General features: G+C 43.7%; 1 protein-coding gene across 1 annotated transcript; it reads right to left on the bottom strand.

Moving 5' to 3' along the window:
* Positions 1–27,759, bottom strand: ATP12A (ATPase H+/K+ transporting non-gastric alpha2 subunit). The gene is made up of 23 exons (XM_090273709.1): positions 27,646–27,759; positions 26,792–26,950; positions 23,978–24,037; positions 20,921–21,124; positions 20,036–20,149; positions 19,005–19,139; positions 18,758–18,875; positions 17,467–17,735; positions 16,083–16,281; positions 15,817–15,926; positions 13,652–13,786; positions 10,458–10,650; positions 8,374–8,549; positions 7,539–7,675; positions 5,325–5,475; positions 4,250–4,418; positions 4,006–4,160; positions 2,627–2,750; positions 2,322–2,467; positions 1,741–1,874; positions 1,505–1,606; positions 1,021–1,112; positions 1–938 (listed from the first exon to the last, which is right to left on the bottom strand). Exons 1-23 carry the CDS (start codon positions 27,670–27,672, stop codon positions 910–912), a joined length of 3,138 nt encoding a protein of 1,045 aa, XP_090129835.1. The 5' UTR covers positions 27,673–27,759; the 3' UTR covers positions 1–909.
* Between the last annotated feature and the right edge of the window lie 18 nt (positions 27,760–27,777).

Raw genomic sequence — 27,777 nt, 5'->3', positions numbered from 1 at the left:
TTTTATAAAATACCTTTTACTTAAAAATGAGGACTCTTTGGGGTTGTCAACATGGATGTATGTGTCTCACATGAATAAATCTAATACATATTCTTATGAAATATAACAGACATATAATGAGTGCTGAAGGGTGCTTTGCAACTGTTTTACAAGAAATAAATATTACTTTTTAAACAACAACAGTTCTCTTCTGAGGCTAACTCCTGTGAAATGAAAATTCCTTTGGGTCAGGAGAGCAACTGGACTTGAAGCTCATTTAGCATCAGCTGGTGGTAGGGGTAGAGAGCAGCATGGGAGGAAGGGTGGGAGGGAGGGGTCACATGGTAGGAGGGAGAGCACCAAGGATGGTTGAGGTGGTGCAGCTAGGTGGCTGGGGACCTTTAAGAAGGACATCTCAGAGTCAAAACTGTGGTGTCCATGTTGCTGTGATGTAAACCTACCATCACTTGCAAATTTCCAGCTGCACTGGCCCCTTTTGAGAAAGGTAACTACGAAAATATAAAATATCTGGGAATTCACAGAAATCTTTGGGATGTAATTGCACTTTTTACAGGGTGTGGAATGGAGGTCCAAGCAATCCTATGAGAGCTTAGGGAGCAGGGAGACCACCACAGAGGTCTGGATTACCCAAGACTATCTCATGCAATTGAGCTTTACATACATATAAATACGTAGATTTTCCCTACACTATTATCTTAAAATTCACATCTTTTTAAATAAGGAGGTGTGTATAGAGATGAAAATCATATATAAACAGTCAAATCTGTGCTTTAAAGTATAAAACATCTGGCCATGTCTTTCCTGTGGTGTTCTGCCTTCTCCCATATGTGTTGATGATGTTTTTGCTGAGCCAGGAGATGAAGAGGAAGATGCCCATGTGCAGGCAGGAGGCCTGGGAAGTGGGTGGTTTTAATAATACATGTTCTTATCCCACCAGCCTGCAGAGGGAGAAAGTGAATTAGAAATGGATAGTCTGTTGAAGTGGATAGGCAGGGTCTCAAAGACCATCCTACAACTTACTTCCAGGGTAGAGTCTGATGAAGAGTTTCCGCACCTCATCATACACCCAAATGAGAATGGCATGGGGCACAGCCACAAACCAGTACTGAGGCCTGGAAACAGAAGGGGGAGGTGAGCCGGAACCCATCAAAGGAGGGTCAGTTTCCACCAAAGGAAGAGGACTCCCAGTTCATTTCTCTGCCTCACTGGAAAGAACAGATCCATGGGGTCGCACAATGTGAAACTGGAAAAGTTTCATATTTAACCTGGATTGTGACTACTAGAAGTAGCATCTGCCTTTGAGGTGACCTGCTAGATGAGGGTAGAGATGGGATGGTGAGGTGTGGGAAATCTATTTTCTCTTTGGGAAAACTCTAATACAGAACTGACTTGGTTTTATCTCTTTTGAAAGACTGGAGGTGAATCCCATTCCCTCCCCTCAAGTCCTGATGTTTATTTTTCAGAGCATGGCTGGCCCTTTCCTCCCTCTATGGAAGGAACTCACTGGAGCATGGTGAAATTCAGGGCTGTGATGCTTCCAAGGCCATAGGAGAGGATCAGAGCGATGACAATCTGGGAGGCAATCCCCAACCAGATGACTTTATTTCTACAAGAAACATTAAAGCATGAGGATTCTGAATTCCTGTGGCCCAGGACCACACACCCAGTGCCCATGACATCAATGCCTTGCATGCTATGCTGCTTCATCATCTGGAAAGCGAGGTGGGATGCAGGCAGTACCTGAAGAGGCCCTGTTGAAAGATGGAGTTCCTCCGGGTTTTCCTGATGATCAGATCTGCTATTTGCTGGACCATAATGCCAACAAAGAAAGCTGTATAGCCTGTCCATTCTAGATACTTCCTCTGGTAATGTGTCTGTCAGTGGACAGGGAAAGGAGAGAACATGAGACCCTACAGGGGAAACTTCAGGGAGATTTCCATGCCGTTCTGTGACACTCTACTCTCCCCACCTCACTGAAATTGAAAGATAGAGACAGGATCAACACAGATTTTCATTTGTTTGTTTCTTTAAACAAGTGAACAGGAGAAGATGCTAACTTAATTGATTTGGCCCATCGTTGGACTGGCTGGTCTTCCCTAAAACTGTGACCTCTATTCATTGCATTCAAGAGATGAGGCAGGTCCCAGCAAAGGCCACAACAATGTCACCCAGGGGCCCAGAAGCGCTGTTAACTTAGAAAACTGCCACCTTCTCTGTATCACTAAGGCCAACCAGGGAAGCTAAGTTCTGTGTCAGCCCAGACAGTGCAGTGACAGGAGGGGAGGAACAGGAGGACAGGGAAGGCGAAGGGGGCTCCTTACCCATTCTTGTCCATAGCTATCTTCCAAGTCGTTCACAGAGTCCTGCTCCCATTGCACCCGGAGGTTAATGAGGGTACTGGGTCGGAAGCCCTCCTGTGCATACACAGTGAAGTATACAAAGAAAGCTCCCAGGGACTGCATGAGGCCTAAGGAAATGAGAGTAGGGCATATGTTCCACAGTGACCTCAGAACTGCCCTGACCTCATTCTCCTCCTCTCACACCAATCCTACTCTACAGGGAAAAACACGGCTTCTGACTGTGACTGGGTGTTCCCCTGGGTAACAGACAGGACATGCTCTCATACCAATGTGGAGATAAGAGTATATGGCAAGCCGCTTGTTCACCAGTCGATCCTTCTTCTTGTGGCGAGGCTTCCTGTTCATAATGTCACTTTCAGCCTTCTCATAAGCCAAGGCAATGGAGGGAAGCTGGAGGGGAGAATCCATGAAGCGCATCCCTTAAACACTGTGCTACAACCACAGGATGACAGCAGGGGTATAGTCTGGGGCCTAGGTGTGTGTGGGGGGGTGGGGGGTGGAAGGTGGTGGTGGGTCTATCTAGGTCTATCCAGGATGAAGATAAGGAGGGATGCATTGTCTGTAGAGAATTTAAAAGTAGTTGTCTTTTAAGATCAATCTGCTTTCCATCATCACCATGTGTTGGCAGTTCTATACAATGTTAGTTATAAGTCACTTTGCCCCTCTGGGATGGGTTTCTCCTACCAACACCTCCCCTGTTGGCATGCCCCTGGATCACAGTTCACTCCCAGGTCCTCCATCCTGGAGCATCTATTAAGACAGATCACTATCCCCTGCCCCACCACAGACTTTCTGACCTACAAGGTCATGACTAGGTCCAGAAACTACATTTCTAACAGGTTCCCAGATGATGCCTGGACTACACTGGAAGAATCACTGCAGTGGATAAAACTGAGCAAATCTAAAGGGCCTGGACATCATCTGACTGTAACCTCTGGGGATTTCAATTCCCATCCATCGTAGAGCTATCTCCAGTTTCCCTGCAATGTGGAGGCTGTGTAAAGCAGGAAAGGGGCAAGGTGGCAATTTTCAGAGTTCAGACTGCTCCCAGCTGCTTTTCCTACTTTGCTGGTGTAAGCCAGAGACACATACATGATGTCACAAGGATTTTTTACACAGATGTGAACTAGCAGAGGGGAGGGTTTAGGTGGCAGCATTGTAGGTCAATGTGAAGCTTTATAACTGTGGCTTCTTATTGTGTTGAGTCAAAGGGCCTCCAGATCACAGATCCTTTACATAACAAGGAGGTGATGTGGGTTATTACTTCAGCAATTGGGCCCCCAGCAGCACAGGGGCTATCTTGGTGTCAACCACATCTCTCAAAAAAGAGAACTGAACCTGACATATGGCATATTTTTTTGAAGGGTGAAGAACTCATCTTTGAAAAGCTCTTTTAATGAAGTGAGGTGGTTTTAATTTCCAATCCTTTGACAGATCACTCTAGTCTTTTGCTTTGAAGAGCAGTTGGTGGACCAGCAGTATTGGTATCACAGAAAAGCTCATTAGAAAACCTGAGCTTCAGGCCCCGTCACAACAGTTTGACAAGCATTGATTTAGTCTATCTCTTTGCCTTTGAAGGCAATGACTCTGAAGTTCACATGAACTGGGGGTGTTATCAGACCCTATTCCCTGTAGTGCTACTTACAATATCCGTGCCCAAGTCGATGAACAAGATGGTGATGGTGCCTATGGGCAGGGGCACCCCAACAATGATGTAGATCAGAAAGGGACACAGCTCAGCGATGTTTTTGGTCAGGGTGTATGCAATGGTCTTCTTGAGGTTGTCAAAGATCAGGCGACCTAGGCAAAAATGTTTCTCTTTATAGGGCTGGCTTTTCCCCCAGGTAACCCCAGTTTTCAGGAAGATCACTTGGAGGAAGACTACGCACCTTCCTCCACCCCAGTGACTATGGATGCGAAATTGTCATCCAGCAAGACCATGTCGGCTGCATTTTTGGCAGCATCTGAACCTGCTATCCCCATGGCAATCCCAATATCTGCCTTCTTTAGAGCCGGAGAGTCGTTCACTCCATCCCCAGTCACAGCAACAACTGCATCCTATGTACAGGGACATGATGAAGAAAATGGGAGTGAGCAGGACAAAAGTCTGACAAGAACACTGTTTCTCTTTTGTCTTCAGGATGGAGGACAACTGGAGTGGATATAAAGGGCCCAGTTTGGGTTTTGAAAAAAAGATAAAGATGGGAAATCCCAGGTGCCAGACAATGAACTCCAAACAAGATGTGTTTAAATAATTAAAACCAATGCGTGTGGCAGGTGAAAGGGATACCATTGGCCCTCCATGTCCACACATTTCCCATCTGAAGGTTCAACCAATGATCAAAAATATTTGGGGCAATAAAACCCAGAAAGCTCCAAAAAGTGACACTTGAATCTGTAATATGCCAAGCACGATGTTGATGCCACAAAAATAAAGTGATGTGCTCAAATATAGCCTCTGTTCAAATGTAGGTTATGTGAAAATGTCAGTTACATATATGTAAACATAGGTTATAGGTAAACATAGGTTGTATGCAAATAAAACTCCATTTTATATAAGGAACTTGAGCATCTGCGGGTTTTGGTATTGGAAGGGGTGGGGATCCTGGAACTAATCCTCTAAGGATACTGAGGGATAACTGTATATTTTATATCTTGCATCTTTATATTTTTGTTCTCTATCTTACATTTTAAGTCTTTCTAATCCCACACCTACCATAGTTCCAGATGCTTCAATGTCAGAAAGCCTTTTGGAGAGCGTGCAACTCCATGTAGGAGGGTCACTAAGGATGTTAGAGGGTCAGCCCAAGAGGTGGCAATGTGAGGTGATGAGGATGGGCAAGGAACTGTCTCAAGAGATTGGAAAGGCACCAAGCCATGATCTCTGGTCTGAATCTCAGCCCTGCAGTTCCCTGCAGGATGGTGAGGAACTGGGAGGTTCTCTGGGCACTGCTGCCCACTCACCTGTCTCTGACAGCCTTCCACAATGATCAGCTTCTGCTGGGGGGACGTTCGGGCAAAGACGATTTCTGGGTAGCTGGTTAAGACCTCGTCCAGCTGGTCCATGCTCATGTCCTTTAGCTCCATGCCAGTTACCACTGCGGCTTTAGCATCCCTAGCAGGGCCAGAAGGAACTGGGTGAGCCCAAAGGTTCAATCTTTGGCTGAAAAACTATTCTGGGCAGAATGTGGGCTGAAGCCTCTTTGACTTTACTGGGAACTCAAGGTCATTGACACCCAATACTCAAGTAGGATGGCAGGAATTTTGAGTACTGGGGACTTTGGACTCTATTTCAAGACAGTAAACTGAGGCTAAAAAAGGAAGCTATTTTTTCCCCAATAGGAACAACCAATTAACCTTTTTCTGACAAGATTGGATGAGAAGTGGTACTTCCTGGGCAATATTTTAATTAATAGGTAAATGTAGGATAAACAAAACCCTGCCTGTTTATATATTGTGGGTCCTAGAATTCAGCTTATGCCAAAACATGGGTAACAATTCCTTGTTGTTGTTTATTTCAGATTTATAGAGTATCTACTATTCAATGAGCTATGTAGAAAAAAAGTTTTTGAGGTCTTCTTTGAGGAAAACTGTTTTCTGCTGACTAAAAAGAACTACTAATTATTCACATCTGATTATGTTATCCTCTGCTAAAATTCTTTAGAGGCTTTCCACTGTGCTTAGAGTAGACACCAGATGTAGCCCGCGAGGCCAGGTCCAGCCAGTGCTGTTGGACCACCCAGTTCTGAGCCCACATGTCCTTCACAGCTCAAAGGCCTTCACTGGTCTTGCTGCCTCACCTTCCCTTAACTAACACTCAACATTTCAGTCTTAAAGTCTCAGCTTAAACACTCTGTACAAAGCACTGTGTGTCTTTCTCTTTACATCTATAAACTTTTGAGCTTTTTTACGTCTGTTTTTTCCTGCTGGTGCTAAATATTGGAATTCTAGCACTTGACTCAAATCACAAGTCTTCCTAAGTTCTGGTAAGAAAATATAAAAGCAAGATAAGAAGGAATGGGTGGTTCCTTTTCCACCACAGCTGCAAAAATCCACTTTTTATATGAGCATGAGGCTAGCCGATAAAGTGGATAACTGAAAACATTCACAAAAGTATCCACCCTACTTTCCTGTTCAGTCTGTGACTTGTGTGAAAATGTATAATTCTACTATTAAAAATAATTAAACAAAAGTTCTAAACCTGTATTTCATAGATTAATGTTATTTCTACAAAGGAGAAGACACTTAGATTTCACATATGGTTGTGCCCAGAGGCTGTAACTCTGTTTGGTTGCTTTAATTAGTAATTCTTTGGCCTGATGATAACTTATTACCTGACAGCTCTGTACTCCTAAAAGGCATGAATATTTGATATACTAGAAGAGGTTCATGTGTCTTTCTTTGTTTCCCTCACATGTATGAAAGTAGAGTAAAGCCAACAGCATTTATTTTCACACAGAGACCTGGAGTCCTTCAATTATTTAAATTACTAACTAACTCTTCCCATATTGCCAACTCTCTGTTCCGTGTGCCTCCTTCATTGTACTCATCATAACATCATCAGTTTTAAGTTTTCTGCCACTCTGGTTAGATAGCAAGGAAGAAAACTCCCCCAGGGCGGGGATAGTGTCCAGTCTGTTACCGTAATCCCAGTGGCTAGCAAGGTGCCTTATATATAGCTGGCACTCAACAATTGATTGTGGAAAGGACACAAGGAAAAACCAAATCTTTCCTTAGGAAGCTTCCATTATATTTACTCTCCCCTCTGCACCCACCCTGCCCCACCAAAAAAAGAAATGTACAAAACCCAAAGGGTTTTAATAGTCCAGGTTATACAACTAGATCACTGGAAAATCATTTCATATCAACTCTTTGTTTCAGTTTTTCTCACTGTAAATTAGGCACTTAAGTTTTCAGATCTACTTTATTGGTTTTGCCGTTCCATTCAAGGGACACATAAAGGGTAATTTTTACATTTTGAATAGTGCCTGGCACATATTAGGTGTTCAATAAACTTATGAGTGAATGAATGGATATCATTTATAGAGAAAACCAGCCTAGCATCACCCTGAGAGTGTTTGGAAAAAAGGGGATTTGCTCCAAATTGCACAGCTCTTTTGAGCCAACAGGGTCCCACTGAACTTGAGTTTCTGCCACGTTGGTTCTGTGGTTACTTACTGTTTGTTAACTTGCTCTACAGGAATGTTAAGGCGTTTTGCAATGTCTTCCACGGTCTCACTGTTGGCTGAAATGATACCTACACTCTTGGCAATAGCTTTGGCTGTAATTGGATGATCACCTGTAACCATAATAACCTAGAACACAAACATAGAGAAAGGCATGGGGATGATGAACAACTGGCTGGCCAGAGTAGGGGCAGTTCAGTATCAACTACTCTGCCATGACCTGTTAAGAACATGGTTAGTGATGACTGTGGTCTGCCCCTACAGACAGTTCTTGATCTTTAGATCAAAAATACAACTATTATTTAAGGACACACTGATCCCATTGGATCTAACCTTGCTCCTAAGCTTCTTGCATTTCCTCCTTGGATTAGAGGATGCACTTTCCCTATAATGTTGCTGTATTTGTGAAACAGCTGAGACAGGCTCACATGGCTTCCACAGTCTTGATATTAACATGGTAATGGAATGAAGATTTTGGTTTCAATATCATGAAAGCAAATGGATTATGGAGGCTGAACCTCAAGATTTAGTAATAAAATCTTTTATTGCCTATTATAGTCTAGGACAAAATATGGCTACTTCATGGCATAGGGAGCTAGCTTTCTTCTCACTACAGTTATGATTGTGGTTTATTCCACGTAGACACAATTATATGCTTTTATTGCACAGTTACTGAAATCTTAGTATGATGAAAGTAGATTTTTAAAAAGGGAATTATGGTATTTACTTGAGGAGACTTAAATACTGATTATCTTTCCTGACAAACATTTGTAGGAAGGGATGCAACATCCATGGAGGACTTCTTAAGTCAGGAAGCTAATTCTCACCTTGATCCCTGCACTCCGGCATTTGGTGACTGCATCTGGGACAGTGGACCGAGGGGGATCAATCATTGACAAGAGCCCCACAAAACAAAGATTGGACATGGGGAAGTTCATGGCATCGACATCAAATGAATAGGTTTCTGGAAACTCATCTGCTGGCAGGTAGAGATGACAGAAACCTGGAATGGGCATGAATTTTGGAGTCAGTGAAACTAGGCTATGAAATGACATGAGAAAAGGAGGAATATTTTCATAATTCTCATTCCTTTACTCTTATACCAGTAGAGTCTACCAGAACTCATTCTTTTAGCTCCATAATGCATGTTGTTTTTAGCAAAAAAATGGTTCATCCAAAAATAAGTCATATGCCATTAGGTTTTCTGTTATGTTTTAGGTTTATGAAGACCAAGAGTGGATAGCCTTTACTTCTGAAGATGTCCCAGCTGAGAGTGGGGACAGAGACATAAAGAAAAAGGCATAATAGAGCATGGTGAGTGTTACTAAGGAGAGCTATACTCCAGACACATTGGGAGTCAGGAAAGACTTCACCAAGGAGGTGGTATGTGAGCTGACTCTTGAGAGAGGTGTTAGGGAGGACACGGGTGAGGTGGGGTGGGAAGACCATTTAGGCAGACAAAACAGCACATGTGACTGCACAAAGGGGTAAAGAATCTGGGGCACCAGGAGAATAGTATGGAGCTCAGTCTTTAATCAAGCTAAATGTGAGAGAAATGCCACTAGGAGTGGAGCAGAACCATTTGTTACTCAGATGGCGTCTGGTTTTCACAGGTTGAGGTGAAGGGATTCCTTTGTCTGGTGGGATTTCCAAGATTGTGTGACTTTCTTATCAGATTAATTCTCATCGTGGCCCACTGCATTCCATGTTTCAGTAAAGCACAGGCTCTAAGAAGTCAAATGTGAGGTTCCTAGAGAGACTCTAGTTAGATGAGTATCAGTCTTGCCCTGAAAAGACTACCTGGTACTGTGGGCTATTTGAGGCATGCTTAAAGCATTATCATCTCATTTATATATTTTACTTGTTTTAAAAACTCAGAAATCCTTTAGAAACACACATTCCACAGATTCCATCTCTACTGGCAAGAACTTGCAAGATGTCTAATGAGCCTTATCATCAACCATGAACTTGTTACCTTGAATTCACCATCCTGTAGTTCAGAGGTGCCACTCTGTCAACCCATGATTCTCATAGTAAGGCATACTCTCTGATATTACTGAAGTGACCACAATTTGGTTGTTGCCACAGTGGTTGTATTTCAACTGTTTCTTCTACCTCTAATGTCCCCTGTCACTGTTACTGGTAATATTTCCCCCTAATCACTAATTTAAAAACTTTTACATTTTTAAAAACTTACTTTTATCCTCTAATTAGGTGACAAGTCTTACCAATTCTGCCTCTAAGAAATCTCTGGAGTCTGTCCTGTTCTTCATGTCCCCACTGCCTGGGATCAAATTCCTGCCCTCTGTCACCTGAACAAGGTGACCCAGGCCTCTCTGCTCCCTGATGCTACCAAATGTGATCCTTTAGAAAACTCTGACTCTGATCAGTTTATTAGCTGCAAAGTCTCCAGTGGCTCTTCTCTGACAATAGAATGAAATCTAGTTCCTGACCCACATAAGGCACTCCATACCTTGACCCGCAGTCTATCTTACCAGTCCTACCTCCCATGATGATGTCATCTCCACCATCCTGCAACACTCCACACTGACCAGCTCTCTGACAATGCTCACAATGCCACTTCTTCTACCTTTGGGCCTTGGCCTATGTTGTTCCCTCCACCATGAATCCTATCCCTTACTTTCCTTCAAATATTGTCATTTAAGGCCCAGTTTAAATGTAACTCCTTCCATAGAATATTTCCAGATTTTCTTGACCTGGCAACAGCCCCACACTCCTTGCTACCATCATGTAGTATTCTCTATCTATCTACCATCCTTCTTCCTGTGAGTGCTATGGATACCATGGCTACTCTGCTGGATGGTCAGTTTGTCTCCTCTTATGCACTGACATGGCACAGAACCTTGCATTGAACAGGTTATATATAAGGTTTCTCCCACCAAGAGCTCACCCAGCACACGCTCCCCTAGACTTCCCAGCTCCATGTACGCAGTGTGGAAGGCCTCGGCTGTGCTCCTGTCCAGAGGCTGCTCCTGGCCATTGACCATGATGGTGCTGCACTTCTCTAAGACCTTCTCAGGGGCCCCTTTCATCACCATGAGGAAGCGCTTGTCATTAGGGTCGTCTGTCTCATGTATGGAGAGCTGCGAGGGAAGAAAGTGAGTATAAGTACAGCATGCTAGTGAATCATGACACTATCTCTTTTACAAAAGGCCTGAACTGTACAGACCTTTCAATTAGCAACATGACAGAATGAAAAGCAACCCTTTTTCTTGCTGGTCTACTTATCCTTGAAATGCAAGGAAGGAACTCTACAGGCAGGTTTTTTGCTTTTCACCTTCTGGCTAAGTGATAGGCAAGAGATCTGAACTCAGCCGTCTAGTCGCAGCCCAGCAGGGCACTCTGAGATTGAGTCCAAATTAAGTGGCTTCTTTAGGGGGGCCAGACGTGGCTGTCAGCTTGTGACATCTTCTGCCTTGAATAAGATTTGCAGGGGTGCCCATAAGGGGGGGGAGCGGGACTGTAAGCCACCTCATCTCACCTCCCATCTCTACCTCCCTATTGTGAGCAGCAGCCTCTTCGTTTTCACATTGATCCACTTTTACTCCCTGGATATGAGAGAAAATGGTAGAGATGTGAGGAAGTGGGCAGGCTCATGTACAGGCTTTAAGGAGGACAGTTAAGTAACAGGTATCACAATTCTTACACCAATATCCTTTGACCTAGTTATTCTACTTTTAGACTCATTCTAAAAAAATAATTGGGAAAAGTGTGAAAAAAAAGTATAGACAATAGTAAATGGCTAACTCTTACATAGCCCTTATTATATACCAGGTACTCTTCTAATCTCAAAAGGAATTTTAGGAAGCTGGAGTATTTGAGATAGAATGGATAAGTTTCAGAGATAAATCCTGTTATTCTGGGTCTATCACTTGATTCTAAACCAATAGTTCTTAGACTTTCAGATATCAGACATGGGTACAATAAAAAAATAGAGGGCAAACATAGATTTGCCAGCTCTTCCCCCCACCCCATGGCCAAATAAAGACATTAAAAAGCAGCTAACCAACCAAACCAAAGCAAAAGCAAACTAAACAGAAAACCTCTCATCTACTACCACTATCATTTTCTCAAAGATAGAGCATTTTAACATTTAAAAAGTAGGAACAACAAACACTTATATAGTACGTGCTATTCTATGTGCTCATGCAGTTACTCATGTAATTCTCAGAACTGCTCTAAAGCTGTAAGCACTCTTATCACCTTTTCCAAGGTAGGACACTCAGGTGCAGAAAGGTTAAATGATTCATGAAGGTCACACACTAGCAGGTTGCTGGAGTGGGGGTGGTGGGAATTCAGGCTGGCAGGTGTGAGACCCACCCTGATCATGAAGGATATAAAGCATACTTGTTTAGATGAAACAGATTCACCTTCACATAAAGCTTTAAAAAAATATTGTCCTAAAAATCTAATTTGCCATAAACTACTGAAAATCTCTTCATGGACCTGTCTCAGTTTGGGGAATTGCTACTCTATGGCCAATAAGACAAGGACTTTCCATTGTGTCTCCTTGAGTTGACTGAAACCGCACAACCTTCCAAGGTCATGACATCTAGTGCTCAAGTGTAGAGTTAAAATGGCACCAACAACATCCAAAGAGGTGCTTTGGCCTCATCATCAGAAACCTGTACAGGCCCTCTCTTATTTCTAGTCCTAACTCTGGTAGCCCATTTTCTACCTCCATTTTTTATACAGGAAACCTCACAGAACCTGCTTTTTCTCATTTCTCATATGCCAAAGGAAGTCTTTCCTGGAGTAGATGAAGGATTCCGAGTCTTGTTCCTGACTGTAAGGCCATTCAACCTTGTGTGAAAGAGCACAGACTCCCTGGGTCTGTGTAACTTCTGGCTCTGGCCCTCACCAGCAATGTGATAAAGCTCTGGACCTCACTCTCTACCTTTCAGAGCCGTGGTGAGAATGGAGTGATTTCATACATGTGGAAAGTAGCATGCAGGCTATAATTACTATTGTTATCTTAGGACTGTGACTCATTCTATTTTCACTAAGTTTTGAATGAGAGATCTGATATCCTGGCTTTAATGTTTGACATCACACAATTTTGCTGGTGGTCTATTTGGCTAACTGCAGTTCTTCATTGCTGCCTTATCCACAAAGATGTTTGCAACAACCAGTTCTTTTTCATCTAAACAAAATGGCAGGGTAATCACCAGAAACTGATATAAATGTGGCTATCCTATTTATACACCTTACTGTTAATGCAAAGACTAAACCACGATGGCTGTTGGCATTGGAGTCTACTGGAAAGCCCATCAGCAGCAGGACCTTGGGCTACACAGTTATTTGTCCAAACATGGGAGGATGGGGGTGTTTGGTTTTTGGCCACCCCTGAAATGAGAGGAGACAACCAGGTAAGCAGAGCCATTTTCTTTCTGAGAAATGAGTGTAAAGAAGACCTCCATGGGGTATAACTGGAAAGATACATGGCTGGTCATTGGAAACAGTCTTCACTGGTTTCTTAAAGGGCAATCCTTTGTTATATGGCCTGAGCAAGGCTGTTCTGCTTCTGACTTATGGCGTAGAAAAAGCATGTTCTCAGGGCCAAACAGATGTGTGAAAACTGGTTGTCACACTTTGATGCTGGTGTGAGCCTGGTGACACCAACACACACAGGGGCTTGTTTCCTTATCTATAAATTGGGATTAATTAGTCCTATTTCACATGCTTATTGTGAGGATCAATTAGACAATGTATGTGAATCATCTGACACGGGCTGAGGGACAGTTAGCTCTCTCCCCACCCCCACATTTCATTTACCCTTTGGGCTCTGGCTGTTGCCCCTCACTTGTGCAAGTCACCCCACAGGGGCATTTGTGAGTGTGAGTGAGGGTGTATGTGAGTGTGCCTAAAATAGAGATAGATTGTTCTAGTAGCAGCCAGGCCAACCAGATTCTTTTTGTCTACCTGCTTCAAGCCAGCAAGGGAAAACCTGTTCTGGGTTTACCAGATATCCAGGCCATCCACCTTGGAGGATTATTTTTGAAATCAAGTATCATTCAAAATTTGTACGTACAGGTAGAAATGCTGTTCTCATGATAACAGATTCACGTGTGAGGAACAACTCACCTGAAATTTGTTGGTCGAGTTAAAAGGAATTTCTGCTACTTTGTGATTTCTTTTTCTAATTTCCATCACATCGCCCAAAACCACCTCTGAGAATTTCAAAAGAGCAGTTTCTGAGGCATCTCCAACCACAACTTTCTGAGAATGAAAAGAGATCAAAGAAAACAATTCACAGCACATAAAAAATATTTGCAGAACATAATCTGGTTATTTTGGGATTATTTTCAGTGAACTGACATGTTGCCTGACTAAGCTTGCCATCTAGCCAGAGAGACAAAATGATGCCACACAATTGTGACTGAGTTAAGACCATGGTAAAAGTGTTAAAGTGAGCCCTGACCATGTGGGTCATTTGGTTGGAGTATCATCTCATGCACCAAAACACTGTGGGTTTGATCTCTACTAACTGATCGATGTTTCACATTGAAGTCTGTCTGTATGTCTCTGTCTGTATGACTGTCTGTCTCTCTTCCCCTTCCTTTCTCTCTAAAATCAATAAACATATTCTCATATGTTTATTTTTTTAAAAGTGTTAAAGTGAGTGATGCCACCTATTGCCATTAGCAAAGCTCTGTCAGAACTCTGACAGCTCATGAAAAAAGCAGTTAGGAACCGAGTCTTAAAAAGAGACAAGAAAACCTAGAAGCCAGAATGTCATAAATGGAGGCAAGACATGGAAGACTTCTAGCATAAGTGCTGGGAGGACAAATGGATGTGGAGGGCCCTGAAAGGCTGGCTGAGGTCTAGATTTGAGAAGTAGAAAAAAGAGAAACAAATGAAGTTAGGAAACATTTTTCATTTAATGCAGTTTTTAAAGGAAAATTAGTGCCATGCAAGAAAGACTTTGGTAGCCATAAACTAGAGTTGCATAGGCCAAGTATGAGGCCAGTACAGTTATTTAGATGCAAAGTATTGGTGATAATAGAAATGTATAATTATAGATTTTTTTGTTTGTTTTTTTAATTGATAATTTAATATTTTATTTTATTTTTTAAATATTTTTATATTTTTATTTTTATTACATTTTATAGATTATATTGTCACAATAGTTCCATTTTTTCCCCCTTTGCTCCCTCCCACCCAGCACCCCCCTCCCCCAGCAATCCCTCCCTTCCCCAGTCCATGTCCATGGTTCCTGCATGCAATCTCTCCAGTTTCTCCCTTTCCTATGTTACCATTATTTTAGAATTACTTCATTAATTGATTTTTTTATAACAATAAAAAAAGTAACATCCCCCCCACACCTCAGACTTTAGACCCTTTGTAATCTTATAGAGGCCACTGGCCTCTATAATTATAGATGTTTTGAAGCAAGAATAATAGCACTTGGTGAGGAGAAAGTAAAGATGACTTCTAAAAGTTCTGGCCCAGATGACAAGCAAAATGGCAATGTCACAGAAAAATAAAAAAAATTGGGACAAGTTTTGTTAAGAATCTAATAGTCAAAACTTCTAAGTGAAAACACAGCTAACTGGAGATCCATGGAGTCGGGGTGAGAAGTTAGAACTGGACCTAAGGATTTGAAAGACAGCAAAGTGATTGACCACAAAGAGAACTGATGAGCTGATAGAGAAAGAAAAACAAGCAAAAAAATAAGAAAGATAGTCAATGAAGAAAACAAAGGGCCAATAGAAAAGCCAGAGGGACATAAATTCAGCGACTCATTGGGAGGTAGAAGAAGGCAGAAAGAGAGGGCAACAGAAGGAGGAAGCGATGGAAGAGAAAAAAGGGTGCTAGATTATTGCATATTCCAATATTCCAGGACCCCTTAGAGTGTCTGCTGCCAAGAAGAATGTGTTCTAAGATCAGTCCTTCTATTTCCATCCAATTATATTTCAAAATTCAGTGAATCACATTTATGGAATAAAAACTTTGATTAAATCTGCTTATCTGATCAAGAAGTCAGGAAAATAACAAGGGCACATTCATTTTCTGAAATGAGACAAAATTTTCAAAGGATTGAGATCAATCTGAGACCTTTAGACCTCTCTGTGATGTTGCAAAGCTTGTTAGAATGAATGAAATCTTCTGCAGGTCTTGGGAGCAGACTTACTCTTACTAGTACAAGATTTCCTATGTTGGAGATACTAAATGTAGCACCAAGTCAGAACAGGGAAAGTGACTTCAAACTGGCTGTGGTTTAAGACCAAGTGGTGCAGATGCTTTACCTTCATGATGGGGATGTTTTCCTGTCCTGGTCTGAACTCAGCTCTGTTACACAATGTGATTATCTTTGATAAGGAGGCCCAGGTTCCAGAGCTTTGATCAAAAGTTTGCTCTGGAAAAAAGAAAGCACATGGGATGCTGTGGGTGCTGGGCACGCTCTCTACAAACTATTCACACAGTTTTGAGGCTGAGCACCAACCCTATCACATTTGGGTCGCCCTTCTGCTCAAGTCCACAGCTTTGGGCCAGCCTGCTCCAGAAGACTTACTCGAATGGTCTTCACTGGTGTCAGCCACAAAGATCTGATTATCGAACCACAGATGTGCCACAGTCATCCTGTTCTGAGTCAGAGTCCCTGTCTTGTCTGAGCAAATGATGGAGGTGGAACCCAGTGTCTCTACTGCTTCCAGGTTCTTCACCAGGCAGTTCTTCTTGGCCAACCGTTTTGCTGTCAGTGACAGAGTCACCTGGACAGAAGAGAGAAAAAATCCACTTGAATGCAGGAATAATAACATAAAAATAGCTAGAGCTGGACCAATTTCAGAACAGAGCTATCATTACAGAGGCAGTGGCTGATAAACCCTATGTGCCACCATCCTTCTTATTAAATATAGGATACTTATTTTGTCCCTTCCCCCCTTGAAGAAACTGATCCTGAGAAACCCACAGGTGGTAAAGCCAAGCAAGGTTGCTATGACCCATATTCATGTGTACTATAGAGGGAGCTTTGGCTGCCCAGCTTCTGTTGGACAACAGGGTAAATACATAAGATTTGTGCCAAAGAGCTTGTCCCAAAGGCTCATTTGTTGCTTTGGTGAATCAAGAAGCATTTGTATTTCATTTTAAGAGGTCCAGATTTTAAACATTCTTAGCTCTTTCTTTTAAACTCCCAGATCTCAAAGATTTCTTTGGGCTCAGTTTCTTCAAATGACTACCTTCTGGAGTCAGAACAGAACTGGAGTTCAGATACTTCTTCTGTCTATCTTTGCTGAGAACAACAGCAAGCCAATGATCTGAGGCCACCTTTTTAACTGGAACCATGGGTCCCTCTTCTCTGCCCTTCTTGGGGGAGGGGTTTGTTAAGGATGAACTGAATGAGCTCCACAAAGGAAGACCCAAAGCTGAACTTGGGAGAAGGTGCAGAAAAGGGCTGAATTTCTCTACAGAAAAAAGAGAATGAATTTGTGCATTTGTGTGCATCAGAGAGAAGAGAAATTAGTTAAACGATGTGCCTAAGTTCCTCAGTTGTAGAAAATGCCAAGGAAGTTGTGGAAATGTGGGGAAGTTATCAAGCTACTTGAAAATCTGTGAATGGTGATTGGGTCTGTTTTACCAAAATCTGTGAATGGTGGATCAGGTCTGTCTTACCTAGATCTTAAGGGGCAAAGTTACATGTGCAATTTGCAGATAGAGCTCCTAAATGAAAATATAGTTTTCAAGGACAGTGCATTCAAATATGAACAACCTCACAATTCCTTCTGTCCCTCTAAGAAACATTCAATTCAGAATGTCTCCTGATTGTCCCTGACAGGGAAGGAGGGTTGCTCTGAGCTGGAGGAGACCTGAAGTTTTCGGCAGGAGCTCCCCCAGCATAGCAGGGTGGTATGCTTTAACAGGGTCAGGGGACAGGCCATATAGCAGCATAGACTCACAGTAACAGTGGCCAGGAGGCCCTCAGGCACATTGGCCACAATGATACCAATGAGGAAGATGATGGAGTCCAGGACATGGTACTTCATGGACACCGCAATGATGAAGAAAAGGACGCCAATGGAGATGGCCACTCCTGCTACCATGTGAACAAAGTGCTCGATCTCGGTGGCAATGGGTGTCTTCTCATTCCCAAGTCCAGAAGCCAGTGAGGCGATCTGACCAATGATGGTGCGGTCACCCGTGTTGATGACAATACCAGTCGCTGTGCCTATAGGTGAAGTGGACATTTTATTCCAGGAGTCCTCACCTAGCAGAGGACCACAGCCTGCTCACTTGCCTCTCTTTGGTGGCTCACCTGATCAAGTGGCATATGACCATTACAAAGGCCAACATTAGTTCTCTAGGCCCTGCCATTTCAGGTTTTGTCTTGGACAAGCTTTGTATAAGACATGGAAATGTTACAGTGGAAAGAGCGGCCAGAGGGGAAATAAAGGCAGGGCCCTCACCATTGCAATCTAACAAAGAACTTAATACAAGAGACTAAAAGCAAAAGCACCCGTTGACCCAGTCGTCCTGAGCCCAGTTCAATAAAGTTGCCAAGCATTCCAAACAACAAGATAGTATAGGAGGTGGGGAGCCCTTGAAAGTCTGAGTGTATCATCTCCACTAGCTGGGAAAAGGAAAACATTGAGACTGTGTATTCATCCCAAGGTCTAAAAGGATAAATGGGAGGTCTACAATACCCAGAGAAAAAGCCCATGAAACAACTCTGGTTAATTGCCTGCCCCCTGTCAGGTATGCAAAATGAACACATAAGAGTCTGGAGCAAGATAAGGATTTGGGCTAACAGACTCCCATACATACCTATGTTTGGGTAGTCACGTCTCACCCTCTCCCCCAGCAGGGGAGCTAGCACCACCTTTTTCCGTCAATCAATATGTAACTCCTTCACCTCCATCACACCAACTATATAAGTCCTCAGAACAAAGGACTCATTCTCTTTTGGCCACCCAGCATCTGGTCACCTGGGTGCTGGCCACTGGGCCTCTGATCATCCTATCCTGCTTTTGCCATTCCTGCTCTAGCTGCCCTTGCTTTTGATTTCCCACTAGAACTTAGCACTAATAAACTTTGCTTGCACACTAGTAGGCTCACTGATCTGTAATTCTTTACTGCATCATCAAGAAGAACCAAGTTTCTGAGAGTTTCTCCCATAACAAAAAGAGATATGAACATGGAGCCTGAAGGGGCACAATGGTATGGGTGCTCCTGAGAGCTGGCCAGACTTACCTTCCAGACAGGTGGTGGAATAGAAGCCAATGTTCTTTGTCTCCAGGGGGTTGTTGTGGGTGAACTTGCAGGAGCGGGGCTGGGCCTCAGACTCACCAGTGAGAGAGGAGTTGTCAACCTAGAAGAAATTGTAAAAAAGTTCAATATGAGGTACCATGTTCTTTGCCCCAGTTATGCTGAGACCTGGAAGGACCACAGAATGCCAGCCAGTTAGCAGCCTGATCCTCAGGGTGCCTGTGACACTTACCTTGCACCCCTGGGCGAACAGCAGCCTGATGTCTGCAGGGATCTGGTCCCCTCCTTTAATCTCCACTATGTCCCCCACCACCAGCTGCTCTGCAGGAATGATCTTCTTCTCTGAATCTCGAATGACAAGTGCTTGCTGCAAAATAAAATGTGATAGACACTTCCGATCCTGGAATGATGCTGATGCTCTTGCAACTACTCCTTACCCAAACTCAGACAGCTGTCAGAATGACAAAAGATGAAGCAAAAGATTTTGACTTGGGATTAAAGACCCTAAGAACTATTTTTTTCTTGAGGAGGAGGACCTACTGATATCCTTGGACCCAGAAAATGTATTGTGGGCAAATATAGCAAAGGAACAGCCTGGGTCTGACTGAAAGGTTTGAGTACTCCTGATTGGGAAGTCAGGGAAGAATCCTGAAGGCTGAACCAAAGGGTTTAATAATCTTTCTCAGGTCAGGACAACCTTAATGGAGGTGGAGGCAGATCTTTCATCCATTAGCACAAAAGACCCCCAGAGTCTCTCTAGCTGGCAGTTCTGGGGCCCAGGGGACCATGTGGTTTTCCCACTGTGCTGATAGTGGTGCACAGTCTCCCTAGAGGACAACTACCAGGGTCCATTTGGGGCCATGGGAGCAGTATGCCCCTTGCCCTGAGAGCATTCTGGAGCAACATACAGTGAAGCTCAGCCATGGCAGCCAAAATGGTCACAGATACAAAATCATGGGTTGATGTCCTTGGCTACCAGACTACCTGAATGACTTTTGCCTGAACAGCTCGTCAACACCTCCAAGCAGTAGTGAAGGATGTTGTGCAATAACTAATGTTTCCATCCTACTATACTCTTGACTAAGCATTTTCCTATCTCAAACCCCTGAGGAAATGGGGGTTCAGAGAAATTAGGTCATTTTCCCAAGACTTCTCAGTGAGCAAAGGATGGTGCCGGGCCTGAGCAGGAACTCTGTGCCTCCAAGGTCCCACTCTCCTCACCTGAAGTCATGCAGAGATAGGAGAGAGGCAGCTGCCACTCACCTGTGGAATCATTTTACTGAAGCTGGCCATGATGTTGGTGCTCTTGGCCTCTTGGTAGTAAGCAAAGATCCCCGTTAAAATGACAACCAGGGCGAGCACAGTGCCCAAGTACACCTGGGTCAGGAGGAAAGGTATTGGTCAGAGAAAGCAGCTTCAAAAAAAGCTAGAGAGATGGCAGTTGTGTCCTGGTGTAATTTACAGGCCACAAAATGTACCCATTTGAAGACTATAATTCAATGATTTTTAAAATATTTACACGGTTGTTTATTAAAGTTGCAACAATCACCACAGTCTAGTTTTAGAGCATTTCCATCATCTCAGTAAGACCCCTTGTACCCCCTGGCAGTCTCTCCACTCCCGCTCCCAGCCCTAGCAACCTCTGATCTGCTTTGTTTCCAGGTTGTGCCTGTTCTGGGCATTTCATACCAACGGAACCACGGTATGTGGTTCTTTGCATCTGGCTACTTTTTCTCAGCCTCATGTTGGCCAGTGCAGTTTTGTGGTTTTGCTGCTCAGTTGTAAGCAGTCACATGTGCTCCCCATATTAAAGGGAGAGGATTAGATTTCAGGAGACAGAGCCCCAAAATACTTCACATGCATATACTTTTTTTTTTTTTTTACTTAGGAACTTACAATGTTTCTCTTTCTTGCTCTCTCTTTTTAAAAATTCATGCTTATACTGCCTCTGAGACATCAGGAAGTCATATATAATTTCTCTTTTACAGCTGGAAAAATAATTGATTTTCCCAAACCTATGCAGTGATTGGTCAGTGGGAGACCCCTGATTCCACCCAGGGCTCTGCCCATGAAAAGCCCTCATTTTATAAGTCTGTTCTTCCCTGTTAGTAATTCAGCAAAACCACACGGGAGACCCCAGTGTCTTACATTGTCTAGGGATGAAGACTTATCATTAGAGTACTGGATCCCATATGCAATCCAGCACAGGATGGCTCCCATCCACAGAAGGATGGAGAAACCTCCCACCATCTGCTTCAGAAACTTGATAATCTCTGGTGTTTCCTTGGGAGGGGAGAGGGCATTGGGCCCATCTTGAGCCAGGAGTTCAGCAGCTTGAGTGCTGGAAAGACCCTGAGAAAGTTGAACAAAAACCAATAGAATTAAGAAGTACAAACTGACAGTTACAAAATAGTCAGGGGATGTAAAGTACAGCATAGGGAACATAGTCAATGATATTGTAATTATATGGTGCCAGGTGGGTACTAGATTTATTGGGGAGAATCACTTTTTAAATTATATAAATGTCTAATCACTATGCTATGTACCTGAAACTAATATAATATTGAATGTCAACTATAATTGAAAAATAAAATAAAATAAAAACAATAAAAAACAAACAACCAAACAAAAAACACCATATAGAATTAGACACTTCTCCTGCCTCGGGTTGGACGTCATACTTCTGTAGGTTTTGGGAAGGAGTTACCATGGCCAGGGAGGGCTGGGAAAAGTGGGTGATGCCTCATTCCCACCACCTTTTTAAAATGAATATTTAATGCTTCATGTCAGCCAGGCAGTGTTCTCCATATGTTTACTCACCTTATTTTTCAAAATAACCCTCTGAAAAAGAAACTATTATTATCCTCATCTTATAGACATGGAACTTGAGGCATATCAGAGCTGCTATATTTTGTCTGCTATGGTGGTTCCGTTTCTTAGAGATTTAACCAGAGGTAGCAACAAACTGGCTAAGGAGGATTTGAAATACATAAACTCGTCGTCGGCAGCCGTCCATCTCGAGAGACGATGGTGTAGCTTCTTAAGAGTCTATCTGCACCGCCGAGAATGGCTGTGCAGGCCAACTTGGGAGTGACACGGTATCTGTCTCCTCCCGTGTTGAATCGACATCTTGTAATGACGCTGGAGTGTCCTCTCCAGTGAAGCTGAAGCTACAGAGCCTGGGCAGGGTGATATGGAGGGTCTGCTGTTGCCCATGCAGCAGACCCCCCCTCTCTTCGCAGCTGAAGGGTCCAAGGGAAAGACGGAGTCAATACAGCTTGGCTTCAGGTGCGCCGCAGGAGTTGCCGGTGTTGACTACAACGTCAAACCGCCTTAGGGACTCCGGCTCCGGATTTTCTGTCGGGGTTTACTCCCTTAGCCTTTCCCCTGAAGAGGTATGCCGCAAGGCAGCGGAGGTTTTTTGGAGTCAGAGTTTTCCTTCTCTGAAAATACATAAACTAATCACCAAGATTAAGGGTAATGTAGTAACATCCAGAAAATACTCTCTCTTCTGGAACTCTGATGTGGCACATGGCTGATTTTTCATCTTTAAGTCTGATGCTTTTCTGCTTTTCTAGATATTGGCCCTCAGTTCTAAGTTCTTGTTCATCTTAAGTTACAAGTCCTACCAACCTGAGGCCCACATGGCCAGTCACTTATTGCCGGAAGCCCTCCATCCACATGTGCATGGAGACCGCCCTTGAAATCCTGAACTATCATCCATAGGGTTTTCCCCGGAAAACAACCTTTTATAAAGAAAGTCTTTTACATACCTTCTCTTCCTAATTACGTTGTAAGGCAGTTAAAGTAAGGACCCTGTCCTTATTCATTTGTGTTCTGTACTGGGTCTACTGCTTTTTCTGTAGCAAGGACTCGCACAGTTGTTGAATAATTGGATTTGGAGTCACCAACTGGATATCACCACCACCACCACCACCACCACCACCACCACCCATTTGTAATTCCTTCTCCAGAACCTCAGACTCACCAACACCCCTCCCTTCCACTGCCTTCTCTAATCTCAATCCCACCCCTACTAGGGCCCAGCCCACTGCTTGACTCTGCCCACACTTCTTCCTCAGCTGGATTAGGAATTTGTTCAAAAACCAGTGGCTCCTTAATCTGCCCATTCCTTTCCACTTTACTGCTTCCGCCCTAGTTCACATGCTCACCTCACAGTTCTGCATTCTTCTAGATCCTCCATTTCCCACTTAGAAATGAAATGGATACCTATATATCGCTCTATATTTGTTTTCTCCAAGAATTGCCTTTTGAAAACCGATCTTATCAAACTATTTCCTTATTTAGAAATTATGCTCCTTATACAACAGATACAGTCCTATTCCTTAGCTTACTATAAAAGTGCTGGAGAGTTCCACCAAAATTACCATCAACGCCCACCCTGTCCATTCCATGCACTCCGTCCTTCCTGCCCCCCACCCCCGGGGTACTCTGGCAACTTAAATCTAAGCCATCGCCTTATGTCCCACTGGTCAGACTCCATTGCTCAGCATGCCCTGTAGACCTCTCAGTTGCCCTCTCAGTGAAACTGAGTGGATGATATGGTACTTTTCTATGCTTACTCCATAAGACCAGGAGTGCCTGCTCCTCTTTGCTCCTCTCACTGCTGGTCCAGTGCATCATACACAGTGGGTATTTTTGTTGACTTGAACATATACAGCCAAAATTAAAGCTTTTGAAATTTGAGTTGAGTTTAATTTCACAGAGGAAGCAATATCTCTGTGGTGGGAGAGTTGGAAGCTGCTTAATTCCACTACTCTTTCTCAGAGGAGGAGGGAGAAGAGGACAAGTAGGGTCTAAGGCTGTCACTCTGGACCCTGGCTTCTTAACACTGGTTTTCCCCATTCTTTGATAAGACCATCATACTTCCTGGACACAGGGATTAAACAAATTCTGACAATGACAATGAGCAAGCATCTGATCTTTTGGGAGAGACCATAGCTTTCTGTAGTCACAGGCAGGAGAAATGTATAGTCAGCATACAGCTCAGCTTAGGATCTTGACCAGGGCCTTGGTTCAGCCTGCCAGCTCCTGACATTAGCCACCCTCTGTCACCTACCAGGGCATTGTCAATATTGGTGCTATAAGCCACTCATTTTAAAGGTGCCATCTATCTTCCCATGCACCCTTTGCCTTTATAGTCACATGGCTGCTCCTCACGATGTGAGTTACCTCATGACTTACCGTAATGATATTTGTATGGTATTTATTTTCCAATTCCTCATTACTGAGTTTGTGGTCATCCTGAAGTCCATAAAAAGAAAAACAGAGTGAATTGGGTTATTCCAAAGACTCAAGCTTGGCAAGCCCTGTGGGAGCTGGGAGTAACACAGGTGATGGGAGAGGGGTCAGGAAGTATGCAAGTAAGAGACAGAGGCCTAGGTGCCAAGTGACCATTGGAAAGAGGGAATGGAGGGTCCTGCTACAGAAGAGGCTTGCATGATTCAGGGGACTTTCTGGCCACCCTGGAAAAGTTCAGAATTGATTTGTCATTTACCACATAGTTTTTATGAATGAAGCAATGCATCCTACCTCAGTCTGAGCTACAGCACATGCAAGTCCGAACCTACCCAGTGTAAAGCTGTTAACTCAGATGTGAATGTGGGATCAGTGGAGGGTAATAAGCAATATCAAGCAACCCCATTCCACATGTCATGACAACTCAGGATCCATCCATGACTTTCCTTATTCAAGTATTTGAGACTCAGGTAGGTCACTGGTTACAGGCATCCTGTACTTTAAAAACCTGCTATATACTACCTGTACTCACTAATTTTGCCACAGGGTCATTAGACTCAAGCAGTGATTCTCAACCTTGGCATCATTGACATTGTGCGCTGATAACTCTGTTATAAGGACTTGCACCCACCAGCACCTCCCTCAGACCCAGAACAAAGTCTTTATGCTCTGACTGTCCAGAACAAAGATTTATACTGTGACTGGGACCAGAGCCACATCTTCTCTTAACCATATGCAAAAAGCGTCATGATAAGAGATTAGACTCCATGATTAAATTTTTTTTTTTTTTTTTTTTGCCTCTTCCTTAGCCAGAATCTGCTTTGCTCATTCTTTCATTAATTGAAGATGACATTGCCAGGGATTCAAAGAATTAAGACACATTGCCCTGACTGGTGAGGCTCAGTGGATTGAGTGCCAACCCCTAGTTGGGGGCATGTGATAGGCAACCAACTGTTTCTCTCACACAACCATGTTTCTCTCCCTCTCTCTCTCCCTCCCTTCCCTTCTCTCTAAAAATAAATAAATAAAGGTTTTTTAAAAAAGAATTAAAGACACAGTTCTGTGCACTGTGTGCTAAGTCTGGGCAGGTATGAGGAACAGGGAACAGTTGAGTAGAGCCACTGTTTGCATGGATGGATATGGGTTTCAACAGATTGCACAGGAAGGCTGAGCACCTGTCCTTCTCCCCTTGGCCTCGTCTTTAAGGATGATGATGCAGAAAGCCAAGGAAGGGATGGGGGCTGGAGTACCCTCTGCTGGTCAGAATTGGAATAGCACAGGACAGCACCCTCGGTTAGGCTTGGGTTTATTCAGAAGCCAGGCTGCTTTTGGCTCTCATTAAGGTTTTGATTTAATGAAGAAGTCAGGGTGCAAGAGCATCCAAGTGCATTGTCCAAATTACAGAATTATTGGGAAGTAGGGGAATATTTATTAATCTCTTGGGAATTATGTTTCAGTATTACACATCTACACAAAATGCTCAAGAAAAGAGATTCTCATTTCTAATAAACAGGCAAATGACAATGGATATGTTTTCATGTTATAGGTAGCAATTTCAAGGAAGACTAGATACATTTTCAATCCTGAATGCTAGAAACACATAGGCATTAAGAATGATATCTATTGTCTGATGCTATTCGAATTCTTCCTCCTGCTGTATTTCATTGAACCATCTTTACAAGTCTAAGTGATAGACATCCTTTTTCATTCTCATTTTTCAAAATAGGAAGCAGCTTCAGTCAAAGTGGGATTTGAGTTCAGTTCAGTCCAACTTCAGGTCTGTGTTCTTAAATGTCTATCAAGATATATACAGACAAATGCTTAGTATGCCGCTCCAAGTTTCACCAGCTCTCCAGAAGAAACAGGAAGCCCTGATGTGTAGCATCTGATCCTTTCACACTGTAACCAAATTTCTAAGTACTAACGGAATGTCAAGATGTCGGTCAGCTTGCCAAATTCCTGAATATTTAACTACTGGCCTTCTAGCCACCAGGAGCCTGTACCACTGCAGTCTGCTCAGTCATAGGGCTTTAAAGTCTGCAATGAAATGAACTTGAGTGTAGAACCTTCCCCTTTGGTGTTCCTGAGACAAAGTGTCATATTTCAGTTCTGAGGCAGCCCTTTTCTGTGGCCAAAGTCATTCCTCAATTGTAATAATATTGCACTTTAATTACAAAATACTCTTATTCTTTTCTTTTCCTTCTCACAGATCTATGCAAACTCTTTATTTCCCGTTTTACCTAAAGAAAATGGAGCTTCAATTAAGCTAGGTATTTTTCCCAGTTACAGTTAAAAGTAGAACTTTAATGGGGTGTAAGGTCATCTGGCTTCAAGCCCATCAGTCTTATCACCTTCTCATAGGGCATATATACCAGAAACCTAGTAAATCTCAAATAGTTTCACTTTATCAGCTAGAAACTGGCAAATAGTTACTCATATCTCAGTGAAGTAGCTGAAAGGAGAGTAGTCTGGGCCAAGCCTGTGGGGACTGGAATCCCAAACCCCTCCCTGAGTCCCACCTGGGAATGCTTGCAACCATACTGCAGGAATCCTAGACAGATAGTATCATACCTTTCTCTTTCTCCCTTTAAAAACAAACAAATAAACAAACCCCTAAGGAAACAATCTTATAGGGAAATTCAAACAATTGAGACTGCTTTTTCTTTTAGAAAAGGAAGGTTATAGGATCAAGCTCCCTGGAAGCTTCCCAAGGGGAAGCTCTCAGAAGGCCCCTTTGGCTTCAAGGCCTAATCCACTCACCAGATCAACCTCTTTCCTCAGTTCCTCTTTGTGGTGATTTTTTCTGAGTTCCAAGCAGTTGTCCCATAGGCCCCTGTACTTCTTCTTGTCATCTCCCTTGTCTGTTTGCTCCATGTCTTTAGCTCCACTGAGTTCCACAGAATAAACCTGGGGTGTTTTCTGAAGAAGCAGATGTGCAGTGTTAGCCCCAGATGGGTTTGCTGAACTCCCCTGAGAGTCAGGGACTGCCTTCCCCACTGTCATCCCCTCCCCTGAGAAAAGGAAGGAGCAGGACTGTGGGGAGGTTCCTCCACCTTCAAATAGCAGTTCCCTATCCCTCTCTTCTCTCTCCTTCCCTCTCATCCTGTGTGGAGGGCAGGCTGGGGTAACCCCTCCTGGATCAGGGGAAAGATGGGATGTGATTTCCCCACCTAGAAATAACACCCCTCCAAGGAGTGGTGGCATCTCCCTATGTCCCCATTTCTTGGTAGAGGATGCTCATTGTTCCATTTTGGGGGTGGAGTGTGCCCACTGTCCTCTGTTGCTTGGGTGGAGGGTACCCACTGCTCTCCCATTTCTTGGGTTGCAGTGTGCCTGCCCATTGAGCTTGTGTACCTCCCAGGAAGGGTACACATTACACACCATTGTGCATCTGTGTAAGCCCAGCCCGGTGCCACCCTCGGAATAAGGGCTGCCCTGGGACCCTGGTCCCTCCCTGCATCTGGGTCTGGGTCATCTTGCGGGAGGCCCCAGCTTAGACTGAGGGCTTGGGGTGGCGGGGGTGGAGGATGGCTTGGAGGCTGGAGAGCGCGGGATGCAGGCTGTCCTCAACATCCCCGCACCTCCCGACCGGCCAGGGGTCTGGCTGCACCCACCTGGACCATGACGTGGCGGGAGGGCATGGGTTTCCGGGCGGCGGCTGGCGCGAGTAGAGGAGGGCGAGTTGGCCGTGGAGCGGACCTGAGCACACCTGGGCTGCCGAGCGCAGCAGCTGGCCAGGGAGGCGA

This window comes from Furipterus horrens, unplaced genomic scaffold, assembly GCF_987537825.1.
Source record: "Furipterus horrens unplaced genomic scaffold, mFurHor1.1.pri manual_scaffold_4, whole genome shotgun sequence".
Classification (NCBI taxonomy): Eukaryota; Metazoa; Chordata; class Mammalia; order Chiroptera; family Furipteridae; genus Furipterus; species Furipterus horrens.
The sequence above is the reverse complement of the archived record's forward strand: the minus strand, read 5'-3'. Positions and strand labels throughout refer to the sequence as shown.